Genomic DNA, 19,999 nt, shown 5'->3' with positions numbered 1-19,999 from the left:
GCTGTGCAAATGACATTCGCTCGCCCACAAATTCTGGCAGCATGATGGCATTTTAGTGTGAGCAAACCTACAACAAGAGGCGGGTTTGTGAAAGTCCATAGGTAGGATCACCACCAAAAACTGATGAGCATCAGCAAACTAGCAAATGTGCGGGGGTACTACAACAATTTGCAAGTAGTTTTCCACCCAAGAAATGCAAATTTGTTCCTGGCAGAGGTGGATACATTTCCGGGGTGGAACTGTGGAGGGAAAACCCAGTAGTTGAAAGAAGCGGGGAAGATACTTTGTTATAGTGTACAAATATTTCAGTGAACTTTTCTTGTGTAGAATTGTGCATCTTTTACACTTAAGCACACTAATGCTTAAGAGTAAGAGGAATTAAATAAAAAAAAAAAAAAAAAAAAAAAAAAAAAACACTTACCTCCATCGCCTCTCCATCCGCTCCTCCCGCTCCTCTGCAGGCACAGGCTCCCAGTCGGCCCTGCGCCAATCCTGATGCTGCTTAGAGCGGAGTCAAGATTGGCTGGGAGCGCACAGGCAGACTGGGAGCCTGTGCAGGCTTTCTCCAGCCTGGCAACTGTGTTGCTGGGCTGGAGAGAGCCCACTATGCACCTGTGTTTGGCCGGCCTGAGGCGGATGGCCAAACACACATGCGCTTTGCCCTCACTGCTTGTCACCCCGAGGCCCCACCCCTTTCACCCCAAAATGATAATAAACACAGTTTATTATCGTTTTTGGGGAAAAGGTTTGCAGCTGCCGCTGCTGGCGGAGGTAAGGGGGAGATGCTCCTCAACCCTAATGGAGGAGCCGCCCCTGAGGAGCCACCCCTGCCTAAAGCCCTACTCGTCTCTGTTGCAGCCCCTACCCCCAGGCCTTCCCCCATAACTCCAGGCTTTTTGGTACATTCCATTCAAAGAACAGGAAGTGTGCAGTCTGCAATGGAAGGGGCCGCCATTACCGTCCTCCTCTCTGCCTGTGGGTCTGGCGTTGCTGTTGAAGAGCTCATCCACGTGGTTCAGGATGAATTCAATGACCACTTGCTGCACTCGCACCTCCAGGAAGGCGGCATCCCCGTTGCAGCCGGAAGCTTCAATGTCCTTCGACCTGCAACAGAGAACACACAAGGCATGGTTCAATAGAATCCATTGTGCAACCCAAGACTGGCTGTGCAGGCAAACTGAACCAGACAGAAAGACACTTGGTTAAAGCTCAACGTTGGCAGTTGACAGGTGACATATGCATCTTGCTGTCTGTTGGAAGTATCAGTGCACCTACATATGGGACCATTGTGATTGACACACTGCTGTGGTAACATTGACATTGTGCACAAAATCTGCTTGCACCCTATACAAAATTACAGGTTGTGCACAAACTTGGTCCCAGGATTTTGACAATCATTAATTCACAATTGGCGACTAATAGTTTAATTGTGTTAATGCATGGTCTGTTGGCCCGCACATCATACTCCCTTGCCTATATTCATTATATTCCAGCTGTGATGCATGCTGTTTTGCTAGGTATTACCCTGTTTAACAATACTCCCAGCTAAAGAGCCAGTGAAAGGCCTTGTCTTACATGATTGGCAGTGATCTTAACCAATGCTTGTTGCTGCCACGGATTTAGAGGAATAAATTGTGCCTAACAAGGTCTACCCCAATAGTAGAAAGAAAACTCAGGGGGTAGTAGGCAGAGCAAGAGAAGTTGAAGACCCCAATAGACCTTGGTGCCTGGTCCAGGCTACCGTGACAGCACACCAATACAGCATGTGCCCTTAGACAATACTGGGCTTTCACATTATCCGCCTTGTGCAGGGTGGTGGGCGACTTAGGTTCTGCCATAGACACCCAGTTGAATGGTTGGGGAGTTCGGGCATTGACAACATGGGGCTCAGCGCTTTACAGACTGTGGCAGTTAGGATGCTGCCACTCTCTATCAACTTGAGGGCTGTGTGGGTTGGGGAGGGAGGGCTCTGCCATTGGCAAACAGTTTCTGGATTGGTGCAGTTAGGTGTCTGTCATTTGCACACTGGTGCAGAACTTGACCTTAGCCACTAATGCACAGCTGTAGAGAGCTAGCGGGGCAGGCTGTCTGTCATTCCTATTGGAGGTGAAGTGGCGAGTCGCTTCTGACATCATAATGCAGGGTTGGGCAGGGCGTAGAGATAGATGATGTACTTGAGGGATCTAAAACTCCATGATTTTGCCCCCAGTTTAGGGTGCATAGTTGTTAGGGCTATGCTTGTCACACAGTGATGTGTGTGTGTACATTCAGGAGGCTGCGTCAACGTGGGTGGGTGTGTGTGGGTGCGCGTTGAGAAGTCGCATGAGGATGCGCGTGTGTGTTTGTGCGTCTCTGTGTGAAGAGGAGGTATACTGGGCCTCTACGTATGTCATACCATGTCAGGAAGTGGGAGGTGTTCTGTTTTAAGGACCATGGTGTAGAGTTTTAAGTCTAACACATTCACAGCGGATCATCAATATCCCTAATAGCAGCTGCCTGTGTTTTTATTTCTTAATTTGCATTTAACTGGTCCATAGCGGTAAAACAGTTTAAGCAAAACACAGTAATTTAAAAGCCATGATACATCTATCACAGATCCACGGGGAGTCTGGAGGAGGGAGTGGGAAGGCAAAGACATTATTGTAGTGATGAAGCGCCCACACAGCTGGGTATCTGGGCCCTCGCAGACCTAAACCAAAGACTTTATGGATGGGCAGATGCTTTATCCACCTGCAAAGTTTCACGATGTTCTGCAAAGTTCTTACCACTGTGTTGTCTGACTGCATGGTATCGCTATCTGTATGGGTATGTTCAGAGCCACTGGAATTATGCAGCAGAGGAGGACCAAATTATGGCCCTCATTACGATTCTGGCGGGCGGCGGAGGCCGCCCGCCAGAATTCCTCCCTCCATAATACCGCTCCGCGGTCAGAAGACCGCGGAGGGTATTATGAGTTTTTCCCTGGGCTGGCGGGCGGTCTCCAAAAGACCGCCCGCCAGCCCAGGGAAAAACTCCCTTCCCACGAGGATGCCGGCTCGTAATAGAGCCGGCGGAGTGGGAAGGTGCGACGGGTGCTGTTGCACCCGTCGCGTATTTCACTGTCTGCAAGGCAGACAGTGAAATACATTTTGGGGCCCTCTTACGGGGGCCCCGCGACTCCCCCTCCCGCCATCCGGTTCCCGGCGGGAGAACCGCCAGGAACTGGATGGCGGGAGGGGGAGTCGGAATCCCCAAGCTGGCGCAGCAAGCTGCGCCGGCTTGGAGGATTCCTTGGGGGCAGCGGGAAACCGGCGGGAGACCGCCGGTTTCCCTTCTCTGACCGCGGCTAAGCCGCCGCCAATCAGAATGCCCCGCGGGGCACCGCCGGCCTGTCGGCGGTGCCACCGCGTCCCGCGGCCCTGGCGGACGTAATCCGCCAGGGTCGTAATGACCACCTATGTGTCCAGGTTGAGTGAATTATGCGGCAAGAAAAGGCATATTATGCGGCATACATGGCACATTTTGTGATAGTATTACTTCATTATTTTGTCATTTATACACCCGGTAACAGTGTCTGAGAAATGTGTTCACCTTAATTAATATCAATTTAATACAACAATTAGCAACTGAAAGATGACCAGTTAGCCTTTGGAAAAAGCCTTCTTGTGTGCAGGAACCTGAATCGCCATATTTATTTGTAACATTTGATCTGCTTGAGCTTCAAACATTTTTTTGGTAAAATCTGCAGAATATGCTGCAGGTGATTGATTATGTGGCAAATGCTGCAAATCCATAATTATGCATAGACCGCCGCAGAATTGCATACTTCTAGTGGCCTTGAGTATGTTCCATGTAAGTATTGTAATTACAGGTGTTATGTGTTTCGGCAACCAAACATATCCACATATTACAATGAAGAACCCATGTCTGACCCGTTGGATTCATCAGAGGTACAGTGTCAGCACTGAGATAACTTGGCTTCATGTCCATTATGATGAAAAAATGGGCAATACAACGTGCCATTACTTGAATGTGATGTTTCACCGATTGCTGGTGGTTATGCCTCATTCTAGAAGTCCTGTAGTTTGCAAAATAATGATGGATAAAACCCAGATCTGTGACTGGGGGGTGAGTGTTTGAAAAGTTTCAACACTCTGTCCATCATTTTATTTTCTTGTCTTGCTATGTGCACCCTAAGTGGCTAGGATATGCTCGGACATGGGTTCCTTGCTCGCTGCGCCACTGGATTCAAGCTAGCCAAGCAGATATGTGGGGATACCCTGAAACCGGTCCCAGGATGCTTGTTTCTGGTCCAGGGAAGAGCTGGCCTGGCAGTTCGGGCTGGACTGTTCCCAAGGGAAGCAGGATCAAGACTGATTTGCGTATGGCTGGGTCCAAACTGGGGAGCAAAAAAACGATGGATTAAACCCAGATCTGCGACCGGGGGTGAGTGTTTAAAAAGTTTAAACACTCCGCCCATCATTTTATTTTGTGGTGTTGGTTTGTGAATCAGATAGCCTGACCCCTCAGACATAAGGCATTGCTGTGATCATGCAGGGTGGGTTGAAGGTGTTCATCAGTGAGACGTGGTGCTCTGTAAGAAGGATCTTCACCATAGGTTTGCATTGGTGACAATACAGCCCAGCACAGTATTTCAATGGGGGGTGAGGGGTGCCCGGAGCCAAAGGTAGCTTTTAAAGCCTCAAGATTGATGGCCGACTGCAGAGCCCCAAAGGTCTTCACCGCCATCAATATCATCAGATTTATTTAGCTTTATGTTCGGTAATTAGTATTCATCTATTGTTCGACCACCAAGAACTGCTCTCCAAATTGAGATGCTGATCTAGTCTCACTGTGTTCCAAGAAAAATATGTCCAGGTTCGGGCTGAGGGTTGACGTTAGAAGAGACTGGTGAATAACGGAGAAGGATCCGTTCACTGTTTTAACCTTCTTCCGAGGTCCTTATTTGTTGTAGTCCTCCTGAGAGCTGAAGTTTTCTAGCAAGTTATGCTGGACTTCCTTTAGAAGTGTTCTCTGAGTGATGCATGTCAATGTGTATACACGCCTGTGTTCAATGGAGACCCAATATAGACCAATGAGAACGAAAGAAAAAGGTTACATTTCCTAGATTCTGTGATTACTCTAACAGCAGGGGTGGCTCATCCATTAGAGCGGAGGAGCGTCGCCCCACCAACTAAAATGCCCCCAGAAGCCCCAGAGATGAAAAATAAAATGATACTAACGTTAACTTTTTACCATTTCTTTTTCATCAACCCGTCCCGAACTGAGTGTCAGTATGGGGCAGTGCCTGCTGAGTGCCAGCAGCAGGGAGGAGTGGTGGGCTCCCTGTGCACTTAAGTTTAAAGTGCGCATGTCCCTTTGGCCGGCTGTCTTTCAACGGCCAGCAGATATGCACACTTTAAACCTCTCTAACCCAGCTGTTTTACGACAGCTGGGTTGAGAGCAAGCACAGGCCTCAAGTGCCCTCGGGAGCGCCGAGACAGGCCGCTCCCTCCAATTCTGGTGCTTCTCTCATGCTGGTTAACAGCATGTGAGCAGCGCCAAGATTGGTTAAGGGAGTTGACTGGGGCCCGTGCTGAACACTGGACTGGAGCGAGGAGGAGGGCGTGTTGTGCATGCAGCATGTAAGGTAAGGGAATTTGTATTTATTTTATTTGTGGCACGCAATAGTGCATGCGCTCACCCATTTGCCCCGCCCTACCACTCTCCTTAGATGCCAGCAGCCACTGTCTAGGAGCTGTGTGTACTCCTGCCTTGAGGGGAGCCAGGTGAAGACTGGGAATCCATATGACAAGTGGGGCGTTTCCACAGTCTATATTTGATAGTGCCAGGACAAGGTCAGCATTCTAGAAGCCATGTTCTTGGATGCGTTGTTCAATATCTTCGAGTAGTTAAGAGTTGGAAATGAGCCCCCTTTGCTAGGTTATTAATGTGTTGTTGGAGGTTTAAGTGTTCATCGAGGGTGACTCCCATAGATTTTGCAGAGTCGATGACATTAGGGTTGCAAATTAGGATTGACATTTCTCTGAGCCAATTTTGTACCACCAAGTTGTATTTGGGCAGTGACATGAGTAGAAATCCTGTGTAAGTAGGATTTAGTTTCAGGTGGTAGAGGGACATCCATGGCTGAATCTCATTGAGAAGGTGGGGCATTATATCAGTGTCTTCTGACGAAAATAATTTGAGATAAATTTGGGTTTGCTCAGTGTAGAAAAGCCAGGTAAAGTTAGACTGTTCCTGGAGTGAGGCGAGGTATCCATGTTAAATAGTATAAGTGAGAGAATTGAGCCTTTCAAATCTCTTTGGTTTAGTTTAGCCACATTGGAGAAGCAACTGGCAATTTTGATACATTCACTTTAATTCTCTACAAGAGAAGAGAACAATCTCTGGACTGCAGCTTTTATCCCCATTCTTTCTTTGAGGATCCTCAAGAGAGAACTGTGGTTCCCTGTATGAATGACTGCAGAAAGATTCAGGAGGACGAGCAAGCAGGAGGCCCTTTTTTCTAGACTGTGGAGAGCATTATCCACTATTTTCAGTGTTGCTGGTTTGTGCTCCATCATGCTCTAAAGCCACATTGATGATCACCTATAATAACTCATTCTATTCAACAGAGGTTTGATGTGAGTTTGTATGCAGCTGTCTAGGGTTTAGCCAAGAATGGGAGGTTGGTTATTAGCTGAAGATGACTAAGGTCTTCAAGATCAATATCTTGTTTTTGTGTTGTTGTTTTTTTTTTTTTTTTTTTTTTTTTTTTTAGAGGTGGCGGAACCTACTGACTGAAGTGGTAACCTTATTGGCTGGTATTGTTGTGTTAATTGTGCTCTGAGAATCAGCCCCTCATCAAATCCTTGCTAATGAGGTGTACTTGGTTATCCATTTGGGGTCCAAAAGCACTTTAGCCCCAGGATATCACTGGTAAATGTCCCAGTTGCTTCAGGGGGCAAAGAACTTGGTCGCCCAACATGTCACCTTTCTAACCCAAGCAGTGACTGAGACAGCCTTCTAGTCCGTACCCACTGCAACCAGTCGCTGAAAATCTTACTTCTTTAAGTTAACCAAAAGCATTTTCTTATTGTTTACTTATAGGTACCCCATCCAATGGAACTTTAAATACCCATTTTCCTCTGTCCTCTGTTATCCTTGTTTAGAGCATCTTGGTAAATATGAGGTAATGTATTGAATCAGTAATTGTGTTACCAAACTCGGTATAAGTGGTGTTTCTGAAGATATACCTTTAAATGGGAAGTCATTTTCAGGAACAGACTTAGCACATATTTTCCCACATTTACAGGTGTTGAAGTTGTACCAGCTGTTTGCTGGTAATAGGCAGAGAGTGCTCTTGTTGTAATGCAGCATTATTGCATTACAAATGTGGTACTAACACATTTGGAAAATGGTAATAGCACATCATTGTTAGGCTCCAAATATGAATAGAGGGGCATATTTACAAAACATTGGCGTCGGCAGCAGCACAAGTCTTTTTGTTGTGCTGCCATATGGCAATTTGAAAGGGCAGCAATGCACCCTATTTACTAGATACAGTGCATTTTGCCCTTTCAGACAGCACCGGCACACAATTTGGTGCCTAGCCCCAATGCAGGCTCCCTTGCACCGTAGTGCAAGGGTGTCTGCGTTGTTGGCAGGATTGTGTTTGTGCAGGAAGGGGCGTCAAAAAAAGTGATGCGCCCGCGGCACAAGGGGGCTTGTAAATATGCCCTAGAGTGTGCAGTTGCAGGGGAAATGGCTGGTCATATAATATGATTACCGACAGCCCTTTCCGCTGTACTTAGAAGTTGGGTATAGAATTAGGGGAATAACTGGCAGCGTCATGGTTTCTACTGTTCATTGTCACTCACTTTGCATGGCTGCCGGATATCACTCTGAGATCATCAGAGGTGAAATCTTACTACCCCACAACATGCGGTGTTACCACTTCAACTCTCCATAATGCCAAAGAGAGGCCTAGATTTAAGAAAATTGGTGCTTCATGTCATGTCATGTCTTACTTCTATTTATCCAGTAAAATGTCCTTCAAATATAAATTGAGTTAATACGATTGTAATTGTATTCACATAGCACTTACTACCCCTGATGAGGTGTCAAAGCACTTTTCAGCAGGTAGCATGCTACTCCAGAACCCAAAAAGGATTAGTGGTGGATTAGTATAGGGAAATAAGAGTTAATCTGAGCGGTATCTATTAGTTGGATAGAATAGGATAATGGAGGAATAGAAGAGGGAAGAGTTTAGAAAGTGTTGTTGGTGGAGACATACTATTACGATGAGCTTTGGGATGAGTAATAGGAGAGATGTAATGGATTTCTACTGCAAACATTAGGGTGAACTCCATCTTTCCCCTGCATGTCAGGTTTAGCATCCCTCACAGTACATTAGCTCACTACACAAGTAACCTACATCCTGCTTCTGGACATCATTACTATAAAATGTGCCTGATCTCCTGCCTAGTTTAACGCTGAAGTCTAACTTCCGGACAAACACAATTCCACCTGTTGAAGCCTTGAAAACGTCCAGGAAAGCACACATACATAGGCTGTTACAAAGGTTTATTAAAACAAAGAAATCAAAAACATCCTGTACAAAAGAGCACAAGATCTTCAATTGCATAGTTGAGATATTGGAAACATTGGTGTGTTTTGTTTTAGTGTGCAAGAGGTCTATTCCAAGGTGCGATTTTGGACCAATAATTTGGCCCAATGATTAGGCACCTGGTGGCAACAGGGTGTCTGTTTTTGCACTGTGCCCAAGCTGTGAGTATGGAAGTGTTTGCCACCTTCCCTGTGACCGCCCCCTAACACCACCATGTGTGTGGTGTATTTAACATACGGCACACCATGTCGCAAGTTAGGGACAATCGCTTCATAATTTTTTACGCTATTCTTGTACTTTGCAAGGATTAGCACCAAAAGGTTTGGCGCTAATCTTGAAAAGTACATAGATGCCCATTTTAAATAACCGTGTGTCTCCTTTTAATGCCTGCTCTGTGCTGGCGTTAAAAATGCTGCTAAAAATGGTGCAGTGGAATCTCGTAGATTCCAGTGCGCCATTTTTGCAGGCCCCATAACGGGAGAACGCCCCCCTTGCATACATTACGCATGGCGCAGGCATATTGTGGCCCAAAGGTTTACAAAGTGGCGCAATGGGTGCATTGCGCCGCTTTGTAAATATGGCACGACATTTTCGACACACTATCACAAAATTAGCTGGAAAAGAATGATCCTAATTTTGCGGTAGTTGGCGCTAGGCTCCTCTTAAATTTGGGCTATAGTTTGTTTATGGCACAGTACAGAAAAACTCTCTAGCATCCCAATTATCAAACATTTTTACTACTCCACAGCATTTGTGTCAACATCTACATGACCCCTATGATCACATACTGTAATTTGCATACTACATTTACCTTCCCAAAATGTGGGTCTGTACTTGATGGTACTGGCGCCCACTTTTGCCTTCCTTCTCCCACACCCTTCCTTCTCTCCCAGCAGTGCTGTCTCTCCCCCTAATGAAGCTGGTAGAGCTGAGACCGGCTCCCGGCTGCTGTGCAGTGGAAGCCTTGTTTTTGTTTATTTATTTTTTATTGATTTTATCATATCAACTTACAAAGGTAAAACAACAGTCCCTTCAAAGCAGCACATCTAACAAGCAGTAACCTTCCATCATAGTATCAATGTACATTCCTAACAGGAGAAGTCAAACAGTTACACATTTATCGCTCCAATCCCGTTGCCCCTCTAAATTTCCCCTTCCAATATTGGGTACAGCGTCTGTATCTGATTACCACGGACCGCTTGCCAGCAGTGTTGCAGTAGTAACAGCATGCAACCGAAGAGGGACATTAGTGGAAGCCTTGTTACCTGTGTGCTCTGAGGTCGTTGGAGGCTGGCGCCTGCCTGTGCAGGTAATGGCGTGAGACCCTATGAAGCGACCAACAGCCTCAGAAGGAACAGGCGGCCCTACTCCCTTCTAACCCTCCGTTTCACCACTCTGAAGAGACTGTCTGCTCCTTCCGAGCACAGACTGCAGGCTGTTCCAGTACATTTAGGGTGCATACATTTTGGGGTGCATTCCATCTATTTCTATAGGGGAGTAAGCCAGGCAACACCAAACTTAGACTCAATGCCTGGCTCTGCAGCTTTGAAAGTGAAAACAAGAACTTGCAATGCAATGGGCCTCGCATTTATTCGAGTTAGAGCTATTAGCGTTGTAAAATCCTATCTGGAATTTTCTTGCCACATAAATTGAAAACAAAAAGTAAAACAGTTTCACATAAGTGAGCCGGTTCAAAGCGCCGCAGCAGCCATGAGCGTGAGCACGAAGGAGAGACACAAAAAGAAAAAGAAGTTCGCTCGCAGTCAAACGTATCAGCAATCATTCCATTATCCATGTAACAGGGTCAGTCTGCAAGGCAGTAACAAAACCGCCCCAAAGAGGGACAAACGTAAAGCATTTACCAATGATAAAGAATTTTTGACAGGCAAGCCCACGAACGAGTGAAAGTGATGGGCGTGCTTAAAAGTCCATAATTCTTACAACAGGTCAAAGCACTTGCGTGCTCGACCTAAAAAGCATCTTCCTGATAAACAAGGGGCTGCTGGCTACTATGCTATAAATGGACGTAAACAGAATCTTGCTGTGTGGGCTATGCTTTAACTTTCCCACTACAGTTATGGTTTAAACATAACATGTATGTGAAGTATGCCTACACTCACACATGTCCCTTTGGGGTCCTTTTGCTAAGTGACGGACCGCCATCATTGACGTATTGGGTTTCTCCTGAAACTCTTTGTTGAGGGAGATGGACGCCATGAGACAGACATAACACAGCGCCCTGATTTCCTTAGTTTTAAGCTCGTACTACAGAGAAGGGTCAGACTCATTCTCTGCTGTCTTGCCCTAGATGTCCCAGATATGTGGTCTCCAATCTGATGTTGCCTCTTTGAACCACTCCTTAAGGTTTCTTAGCTGGGGTCAGACATATGCGTCAGGTGAGAAGCGCCACGCGCAAGTCACCTCTAATGACCACGGTGTGCCCCCTAGTCTCTGAGCAACACCTGGGCCCGAGTGTTTTTGTGTGGTGTCACACCAGCGATGGAAGAAGGTATGACACACTGGATGACAGGCAATATGAGTGACCCGGGCACAACTGTGTTATTCTGGACAAATCACTTTGCTTCTCGGGCGTCACTTTCAATGTTCAACTGGAATGTACCTTAAAGGAATGGATGAGCACTATAAACAAGAAAAAACGATATGTGGTTTTAGGACCCATGATTCTGCCCTGTAATATATAATATAATAATAATACTAATACTAATAATAATGACACTAATGACAACAAAAGATAATAATAATAATAACAACAATGGCAATAACAACAATGATAATAATGATAGTAACAATTATAATAATAATTGATAATAATAATAATGATAGTGAGAATAATAACAATAATAATGATAATTATAATAATAACAACGATAGTGAGAACAATAATAATGATAAAAATTATAACAATGCTAATAATAATAATAATGATAGTAGTAATAATAATAATAATGGTAATAATAATAACAATAATAGTAATAATAATAATAATAGCAATGCCACTAATAATAATGATGGTAATAATAAATAATAATAATAAAAGTAATGCCACTAATAATAATAATGACAATAATAATGGCAATGCCAATGATAATAACAATGATCATGCCAATAATCATATTATTATTATTACTATTATTATTATTATTATTGCTAATAATAATAATAATAATAACAATGCTACTAATATTATTATTAGTAATACTATTATTATCATTAATAATAATAATAATAATAATAATAGCCATGAGCACTGCGCACATGACGAACTGATGCTCTCCGAGTTCCCACATGCCCGCATGGAGCTGTCTCTGTTGTTGGGAGAGGGGCTGAAAGTCCATGCTTTTAATAATTGTTACTCAATGTGGGTATTAGAAATGGGGTCTCTGGTTGGCAGTCGGTTTGCACCCTGTCCAAGTAGGGACCCTCACTCTAGTCAGGATAAGGGAGATACCCGCTCAGTTAACCCCCGCTCACCCCCTTGGTAGCTTGGCACGAGCAGTCAGGCTTATCTCAGAAGCAATGTGTAAAGCATTTGCACATAACACACAGTAATAAGTGAAAACACTACAAAAGGACACCACACCAGTTTCAGAAAAATAGCCAATATTTATCTACATAAAACAAGACCAAGTACGATAAAAATCCAACATACAGTAAGAAGAAAATGAATTCTGCAAGATTTACTCAAAACTACAGTTCCTTGAAGTCGATAGCTCCACCTGGGGCTATCACGGCGTTGTGATCAACAAAACCAACAGTTCAGGCCCGCCGCAGCATTGTGGGCCAGCTACGGTGTCGGGAAGACCCGCAAACAGTACCTTGGATTTGCAGGGCGTTGTGATCCTCGCGGTGAGCTCCGGAGAGCGGCGTCACTAACGTTGCGGTGTTGGTTCAGAGTCGGTGCAGGAGTCGTCAGGCCCTTGAGGTCACACGCGTTGCAGATCGAACTCCAGGCTGATGAAGTCAGGTGAGCCGGCGTGGATGGCGTCGGGGCTGCGGTGTGAAGCGGGATGATGAGAGGTTCAGTGTCCACAGGTCACAGTGCAGGCAGCGGCTCGGTGACAGCGTCCATCGGCGTCGGTGAGACCAGGGCTGCAGTGTGAAGCGGGCAGTGCGATGTGCGGTGTCCACAGGTCACGGTGCAGGCAGCGTCGTTGTCGTTGCTGAAGCACTGTCGTCAGTAGGCCCAAGCCAGCGGTGCGGGACGGGACGGTGCTTTGAGACCCTCACGAGCGGTGTCCACAGGCCACAGTGCAGGCAGGATGCCTGGTGACGACACAGGAGTCGATGGTGCTGGCGTCGGTGGACCAGGGCTGCGGTGCAGGATGGGACAGTGCTTCGTGTACCTCACGAGCAGTGTCTACAGGCCAACGTGCAGGCAGCGGCGCCAGTGTCAGCAGGAGCGGCGTCACCGGGGCTGCCCAGGCTGCGGTGTGAGCAGGCGATGCCAGAGTGCGGGGCCCACAGGTCACGGTGCAAGCAGCGGCTCGGTGAAGTCGTCCAATGAATGCGTCGGTGATACCAGGGTCGCGGTGCGAAGCGGGGCAATGCGACTCCGTGTGGCGTTGGCAGGTCACGGTGCAGGCCAGCAGCGCCGTTGGCGGCATAGCAGTGGTTTATTCTCTTGAACAGCACAAAACACTCAGTTCCCAGTGCTGCAGGTCGAGGAAACTGAAGTCTTTGGTGTCCCTGATACTTCCAATAGGAGGCAAGCTCTACTCCAAGCACTTGAAGAATTTTCTCAAGCAGGACACACAGCAAAGTTCACCCTTTGCACTCTTTTCAGGCAGAAGCAGCAACTGCAGACCAGTCCAGCAAAGCAACACTGAAAAGGGACAGTACTCCTCCTTCAGCTCTTCTCCTGGGCAGAGGTTCCTCTTGATTCCAGAAAGATTCTAAAAGTCTGGGGTTTTGGGTCTTCTTATACCCAGTTCTGCCTTTGAAGTTGGCAAAGTTCAAAGCAAAGTCTCAAGTGTTTGCAAGATCCTTCCTTGTCTAGGCCAGGCCCCAGACACTCACCAGGGGGTCGAGACTGCATTGTGTGAGGGCAGGCACAGTCCTTTCAGGTGTGAATGACCACTCCTCCCTCCTCTCTAGCTCAGATGGCTCATCAGGATATGCAGACTACACCCCCACCCCCTTTTGTGTCACTGTCTAGAGAGGTGCAAAACAGCCCAACTGTCAAACGGACCCAGATAGGCGATCCACAACCAGGCAGAGTCACAGAATGGTATAAGCAAGAAAATGCCTACTTTCTAAAAGTGGTATTTTCAAACAGACAATTTAAAAACCAACTTCACTAAAAAATGTATTTTTAAATTGTGAGTTCAGAGACCCTAAACTCCACATTTTTATCTACTCTCAAAGGGAATCTGCGCTTTAAGGATATTTAAAGGCAGCCCCCATGTTAACCTATGAGAGAGACAGGCCTTGCACAGTGAAAACCGGCAGTATTTCACTGTTAGAACATTTAAAACACACTAGTATATGTCCTACCTTAAACATACACTGCACCTGGCCCCTGGGGCTATCTAGGGCCTAACTTAGGGGTGCCTTACATGTAGTAAAAGGGAAGGTTGAGGCCTGGCAAGTGGGTACACTTGCCAAGTCGAATTGGCAGTTTAAAACTGCGCACACAGACACTGCAGTGGCAGGTCTGAGCCACGTTTACAGGGCTACTAATGTGGGTGGCACAACCAGTGCTGCAGGCCCACTAGTAGCATTTGATTTACAGGCCCTGGGCACCTCTAGTGCACTTTACTAGGGACTTACCAGTAATTCAAATATGCCAATCATGGATAAACCAATCAACAGCACAATTTCTATAGGGAGCACTTGCACTTGTGTACTGATTAGCAGTGGTAAAGTGCACAGAGACAATAAACCAGCAAAAACAGACCTGAAAAAATAGGAGGAAGAAGGCAAAAAGTTTGGGGATAACCCTGCAAAAAGGGCCATTTCCTACAGTGGGGATATAATGTATTGTACAAGGTTGAAACGCTTAGAAATTAATCTTTTTGGATTTTATAGACTCTAATATTCTGGCAGGAGTTGTGTTTCGAGATTCTCTTGTGTGATTTAATCTTGAGATGTTTGGCTCAGTATTTGGCGTTTAGGGCCAGGCCAATCTCCTGTCTCGCCCTTCCTTTGATTCTGTTGGTTCCTCCACCTCCAAATCTGTCATGTGTGCACACTTTATTTTTTGTGATTCTTTTTTAACTACTTTCCTGTCCTGAGATGAAAATCACATTCTCCCCACACCCATGGACGGCAATGCACCAAAGTGCCAGCAGTAGTCGCGGTGACATCAAAACCTCTTTGACCTTCGCTTTCACATACACACACATTCACGCACTTTCTCACATAAACACACGCTCACCTGCAAGCACGTGCACAACATACATTTTAAAGCATTTTTTTTACTTACTTCAGCTGTCAGGAAAAGTCATATCCAGCTAATTGTACTCCATTTTTATTTCACTAATAGTGAATGGTGCAGTGCTTAATTTGAGTGGCTTCCGGTGCGGGGCACCAGCGCTTATTTTTGAAGACTGGCACTTAGTCTTCTGCCTCAAGCACTTCCTGTGAGCAAAAGACATATATGGGAAAGACGAAGGAAGAGAAAAAGGAAAAGGTGTCACAAAGGGAGAAAGCAGAAAGCTGCAACAGTGAGCTGAAGGGGCAGGGAGTGGCTGTAAATGGATTGAAGAGGCCCGAGATGGCTTCAGTATTACGCTGCCTCAGTATTCCGTGCTCGCACATTTAATTGCAGCACCTGCATGTTTCAAGGAGAGGTTTGGGTACTGGCACATATTTATTTACAAATTAAGCACTGGAATGGTGTAATATTATTCACTATTAGTGTAATGAAAACTCGATAGAAATCAAGGAGAGTGTAGCCCCAACACGCTCTACCACTGTGTTCCAGACACTGATTTTGCCACCTGTAAGGGCAGGAGTCACAAAGGCACTGCTAAGGATTGCAAGAAGCAAGCCAGGGGTTCGCAGTTGTGACCCCTAATTGACGTCCATGCCCACACCAAGGTAAGATGAATGGAAATATGCAGTGGCATCCTGTGAAATGAGAGTGGTACCAATGCCGGGGTCTTGAGGCCCCTTCGCAAAAGCGTTGGTGAGTATGGGAAGCAGTACTACAGGAGTACTCTTTTACATACTCTTACACACCTTTGTAAATCAGGGCCTGATTTAGATATTGGCGGATGGGTTCTGTCACCACAGTGATGAATATCCCACCCTCCGAAATCTAAGTCCCATTGGGATTTAGATTTTGGCAGACAGGATATTCATCACCATGGTAACGGAGCAACCCCTCCACCAGTATCTAAATCAGGCCATCAGTTCAAACATCCAACTCCCTTTAAATAAAAGTGCAGAGAGGGGCACATTACCTTCTGTTTTTAATAACTGTATATACAGATTGTCTGACTATCCTCTTTTCATTATATTTGTAGATGTTTTACAACCAATTCAAGAACTTGTGTAAGAATATGTAAAACCGTACTACAGAGGAACTACTTTACGTACTCCAAAATGCCTTTGTGAGTAGGTCCCCTGTTTCCAATCCTAGTTGCGTATATCTTTGTAATCTGGCCCTTTTGTCCAATTGGTTCAAGCATGATAATAGAAGGCTACACCTCCTCAAATATATTTGTTTTTTTAACCAGGAGCTGAGCACAGAAAACACGGTGCCACAGGGATGCACGGCCTCATCGTCACCCTACAGTAAAGCTACTTGACAATGAACTTGTACATTATGGGAGCTACATTAGAATACAACTAAAGGTTACAATGACAACGTGACTGCCAATCACAAGTGTCCATCCCCCGATCCCCCCCGCATCGTTCCAGATCTAGTGCTATTAGCAGGGGAACTTGGATTAAGCATTCCAGCATGCACTGAGCAACTAGGTCATCCTCAAAGAAATACTCAGAATCATACAACCATTGGAAGGTACATCTAACATGCTAGCCAATCAGTGCACAGAAAGCCATTCATTCATTTTCCTGCAAACCAATCATCTCTAGCACCCTCCATATTTATTTTCAGGATCTTCTCTTGCTCAGAGAGTGAGGGGCATCCACATTTCATGGGTAGCCCTCTTTAAACATGGAGAGTAGCAAAAGCTGGGAATTACACTGCTATTGATGCCATCAGTTGGGATTGCTGAATGTAGCCTTATAGCCTGCTGCCGAGGGCTATTCCGGTTGTTAAAGGCCCTGAACCTGAGTTATAGGCCTGAGCCACAGGCGAGAGCCTTTAACAAGAGAAGGCCTTTAACAACCAGGAGGGCTATAAGGCTATTAGAACATTCTCCCCGGCTAAGGGTAGAATGTTCTAAATTAGAAAGGGAGAAACATGAAGACAAACATTGGAATGTTGGAGCAGAAGGCTTACACCAGACATTATACATTATATATAGTTACTGACATCTTTACTGCATGTATGACAACATTTGTACAAATTGCAAAATACTTTTTTTTCTTATAAGAGGTAAATGGTTGCTATGCATGACTTGCCTCACCATGCTGGCAATATAAGGCCAAGCATCAGCGTGGCCTTAGCACTGCCCAGCCACACACCTCTCTTCATATGAAACATAAAACCATTCTCACGCTTCCATCCACCCATTTCACTGTCTTATTCTCATGTTTTTTTCAATAAAGCACCACACAAAAAAAAATGTGCTCCAGCTACATGATTTTAAAAACAGTTTAGGCACTACCATCTGAAGAAAGACAAGTATATTACCCCTAACACTCCAACTTAAGGGCTCATTATATGGAAAATCCAGGATGCGGCGCACACAGTACATGCCTCAAAGAAACAAGCTACTTACTTGTGACAAAAGTTTTGCAGTCTGAAGCTGTTTAGATACTCAGTCTATGTGTAATCTAGGCCAGACATAGAATCTGCCTTACTACAAAAAAAGTAAACATTTGAGAGTCGCTTTTTTGCTTCATTGAAGTAGCTCCCGATTATACTGAACAAAAACTCAAAATACTATGAAATAAATTAATTATGCACAAAAGGAGGGCAGAACAAAATCAAAACGGTTCCATGTCACTCCATGCTATTGAAAAACAAGCAGCATATGTGCTTTCCAGTCCACCGTGCTGGGAGAGGAAGGATTTGAAAATGGGATGCATGCTTGCGTATCCTTGGGCGCTCATAGATGCGGTCTAAAGTCAAAGCATCATATGACTGGAGCATCACGATGCTTTGAGGACTTTCTTTCATGGACCTGCTGTTGCCCAACACTCTATATGCTCCTTTTTAGGCTTCATCTCCTCCTTGGCGCTTGTGCGGCCCCTTCTGTAACACGGATAGAAGTGACGCACATGTAGCGCCAGCGCTATCACCAGAGAGTGTTCCCTCATATGCATGGGAGCGTGGCCCCATGCAAATGCGGAAATTCCTTTGCCTCTGCACCCGCGCCGTATTATAGGTGTGGGCGCAGAGGTAGAGAAGCTGTCAGGAGGTGCCCTGACAATGCACCACCTAAAAGGTGGCGCACCATGTGTGCACCCCCTGGTGGCAGCCATCTGGAGGGCTGAAAGGGGGTTCAGTGGGCCCCCCACACATCCCCTTGCAGGCGGGTGCAGTCACTCACTGGACCCACCTGCAAGGGGATCTCTGATCCCCCTTCAAAGTGCAGGTGGGTTTCCTCCTGCACAGTGAAACACAGAGCGATTTCAAAGCAGCCGCTCTGTTTTTTCACATGAATGCGCTGCCCCCTAGAGGGCAGCACATTATATGTAATTGGGCGCACTTTCTCTGTTTGCGCCTAGCACACCTGCTTTCAGGTGCGCCGGGCGCAAACAGAGAAAGTGAGCCCTATGTGTAACAGGGCCCCAGGAGCCCTGGACAAGGTGCAAGTATTCGGTGCTAGGCCTGGTGACTACTAGGATACATGGGACATTATCTCTGGTATTTGAAGTTCACTCATCTTCTTCTTCTATGGTAATGAGCTACGACAGGCTCAACAGCATTCTGTACATTGCTCTGAAAGGGGCAGACTGTGAATATGACTTGATGAAGCTTGTGATCCAGTGTGAAGAGCATAAGCAACAGGTCCAACTCACAGAACCTAGGGCAGAAGCCAGAAAAATCTGGGCTCAGGATGGAAGAAGTGTGTGGTGTGGGAGACATCTAGAGGAAGGCAGAGGTTGCAATTAAGACGCCTGTATTGTTATGTGCATCCCCAGTTGTTTGCTAGGCAAACTTTGCCAATGATATTTCATGGCAGGATGATTCGCTGGCACTATAACATACTGGTTAGCATCGAATGAGACACAAATGTACGAACCATATCCCCTGTTGAGAGACATGCCCGTTTTGAAACAGTTTTCCATGGAGAACATTCCAGTTCTCTTAGGCAAATACTCAATCAATCACAAAATAGCCTATTAAAGACTCTTCCTGCATACTCTGGTCAAAGAAATGCATCTTGTTTCCTGTTTTTGGATAACAAATTAATAATAACAAAAACAAAGAAAAAAGACAAGAATTGTGTCTGAAATAGTAGGGGCCTGATTTAGAGTTTGACAACTAGGTTCCTCAACGACAATAATGCACTTGTAATAAGGCGGACGGGATATTAATCATGTTTGTGTGTTAGTAAATGTCCACCCAACTCCAAATCAATCCATAAGATTCTATAATGCACGCAAGAAAGCAGCAGAGATTTTCACACAATGCAACTTATTTGATGTCTGTGAGGTAAGCACAGAATCCATTGTCTGGAGTGGTTCTTCCTCTTCAGGGATTGGCTGGCTGGAACGCACAGTCACTCTGAGATGGAGAGGGAGCATAGGACACTGCTCTGGGGCTTTTTGAGTAGATATTGGAGGAGAAATGTGCCGTTCATGGGGGCTACTCACGAAAGTGACCCCCTCTCAAAGAACTTGAGGTTCCTAGAGAGGGAAATGGCCCTCCTCGGTCTATAACAAGGCATCTGCTACAGCACCCTGTACAGCTGAGAGGTCAGGGACTGGTCTGCCATACCGTCCAGCTGGTTTGCTTATCTCAGCAGGCCAAGCTTTATCAGCTTCTATCAGCTGCAGCTTATAGAAAATCCTATGCTGATGAAACATTTTGCTATCCCTTGGCGGGAGATCCTGTAGGCTGGAAGACCTAGGGGTGAGGATTAGGAGTTAAGTTTCAGATAAGGTTTTAGGATCTAGTGCAAACTGTTCTGAATATTACTATGGAATATTTTAACAACACATCATAAATTATATTAAAAGCTTTTTTAAACTGAACAGCACTAACTAGGTGCCTGTGGCATTGGAACAAATATTCATGATTTTAAGACAGTCTTTAAATTGCCTTAGTGCCTGTGTTATCGCGCA

General features: G+C 45.6%; 1 protein-coding gene across 1 annotated transcript in view; it reads right to left on the bottom strand.

Moving 5' to 3' along the window:
- ARHGAP31 (Rho GTPase activating protein 31) overlaps positions 1–19,999 on the bottom strand; it is a 411,862-nt gene that overhangs the window by 104,810 nt on the left and 287,053 nt on the right. Inside the window, exon 6 of the mRNA XM_069202778.1 lies at positions 959–1,104. Within this exon, the coding sequence (XP_069058879.1) occupies positions 959–1,104 (146 nt within the window). The remainder of the gene's footprint in view (positions 1–958; positions 1,105–19,999) is intronic.

Source organism: Pleurodeles waltl, chromosome 8, assembly GCF_031143425.1.
Source record: "Pleurodeles waltl isolate 20211129_DDA chromosome 8, aPleWal1.hap1.20221129, whole genome shotgun sequence".
Taxonomy (NCBI): domain Eukaryota; kingdom Metazoa; phylum Chordata; class Amphibia; order Caudata; family Salamandridae; genus Pleurodeles; species Pleurodeles waltl.
The sequence above is the reverse complement of the archived record's forward strand: the minus strand, read 5'-3'. Positions and strand labels throughout refer to the sequence as shown.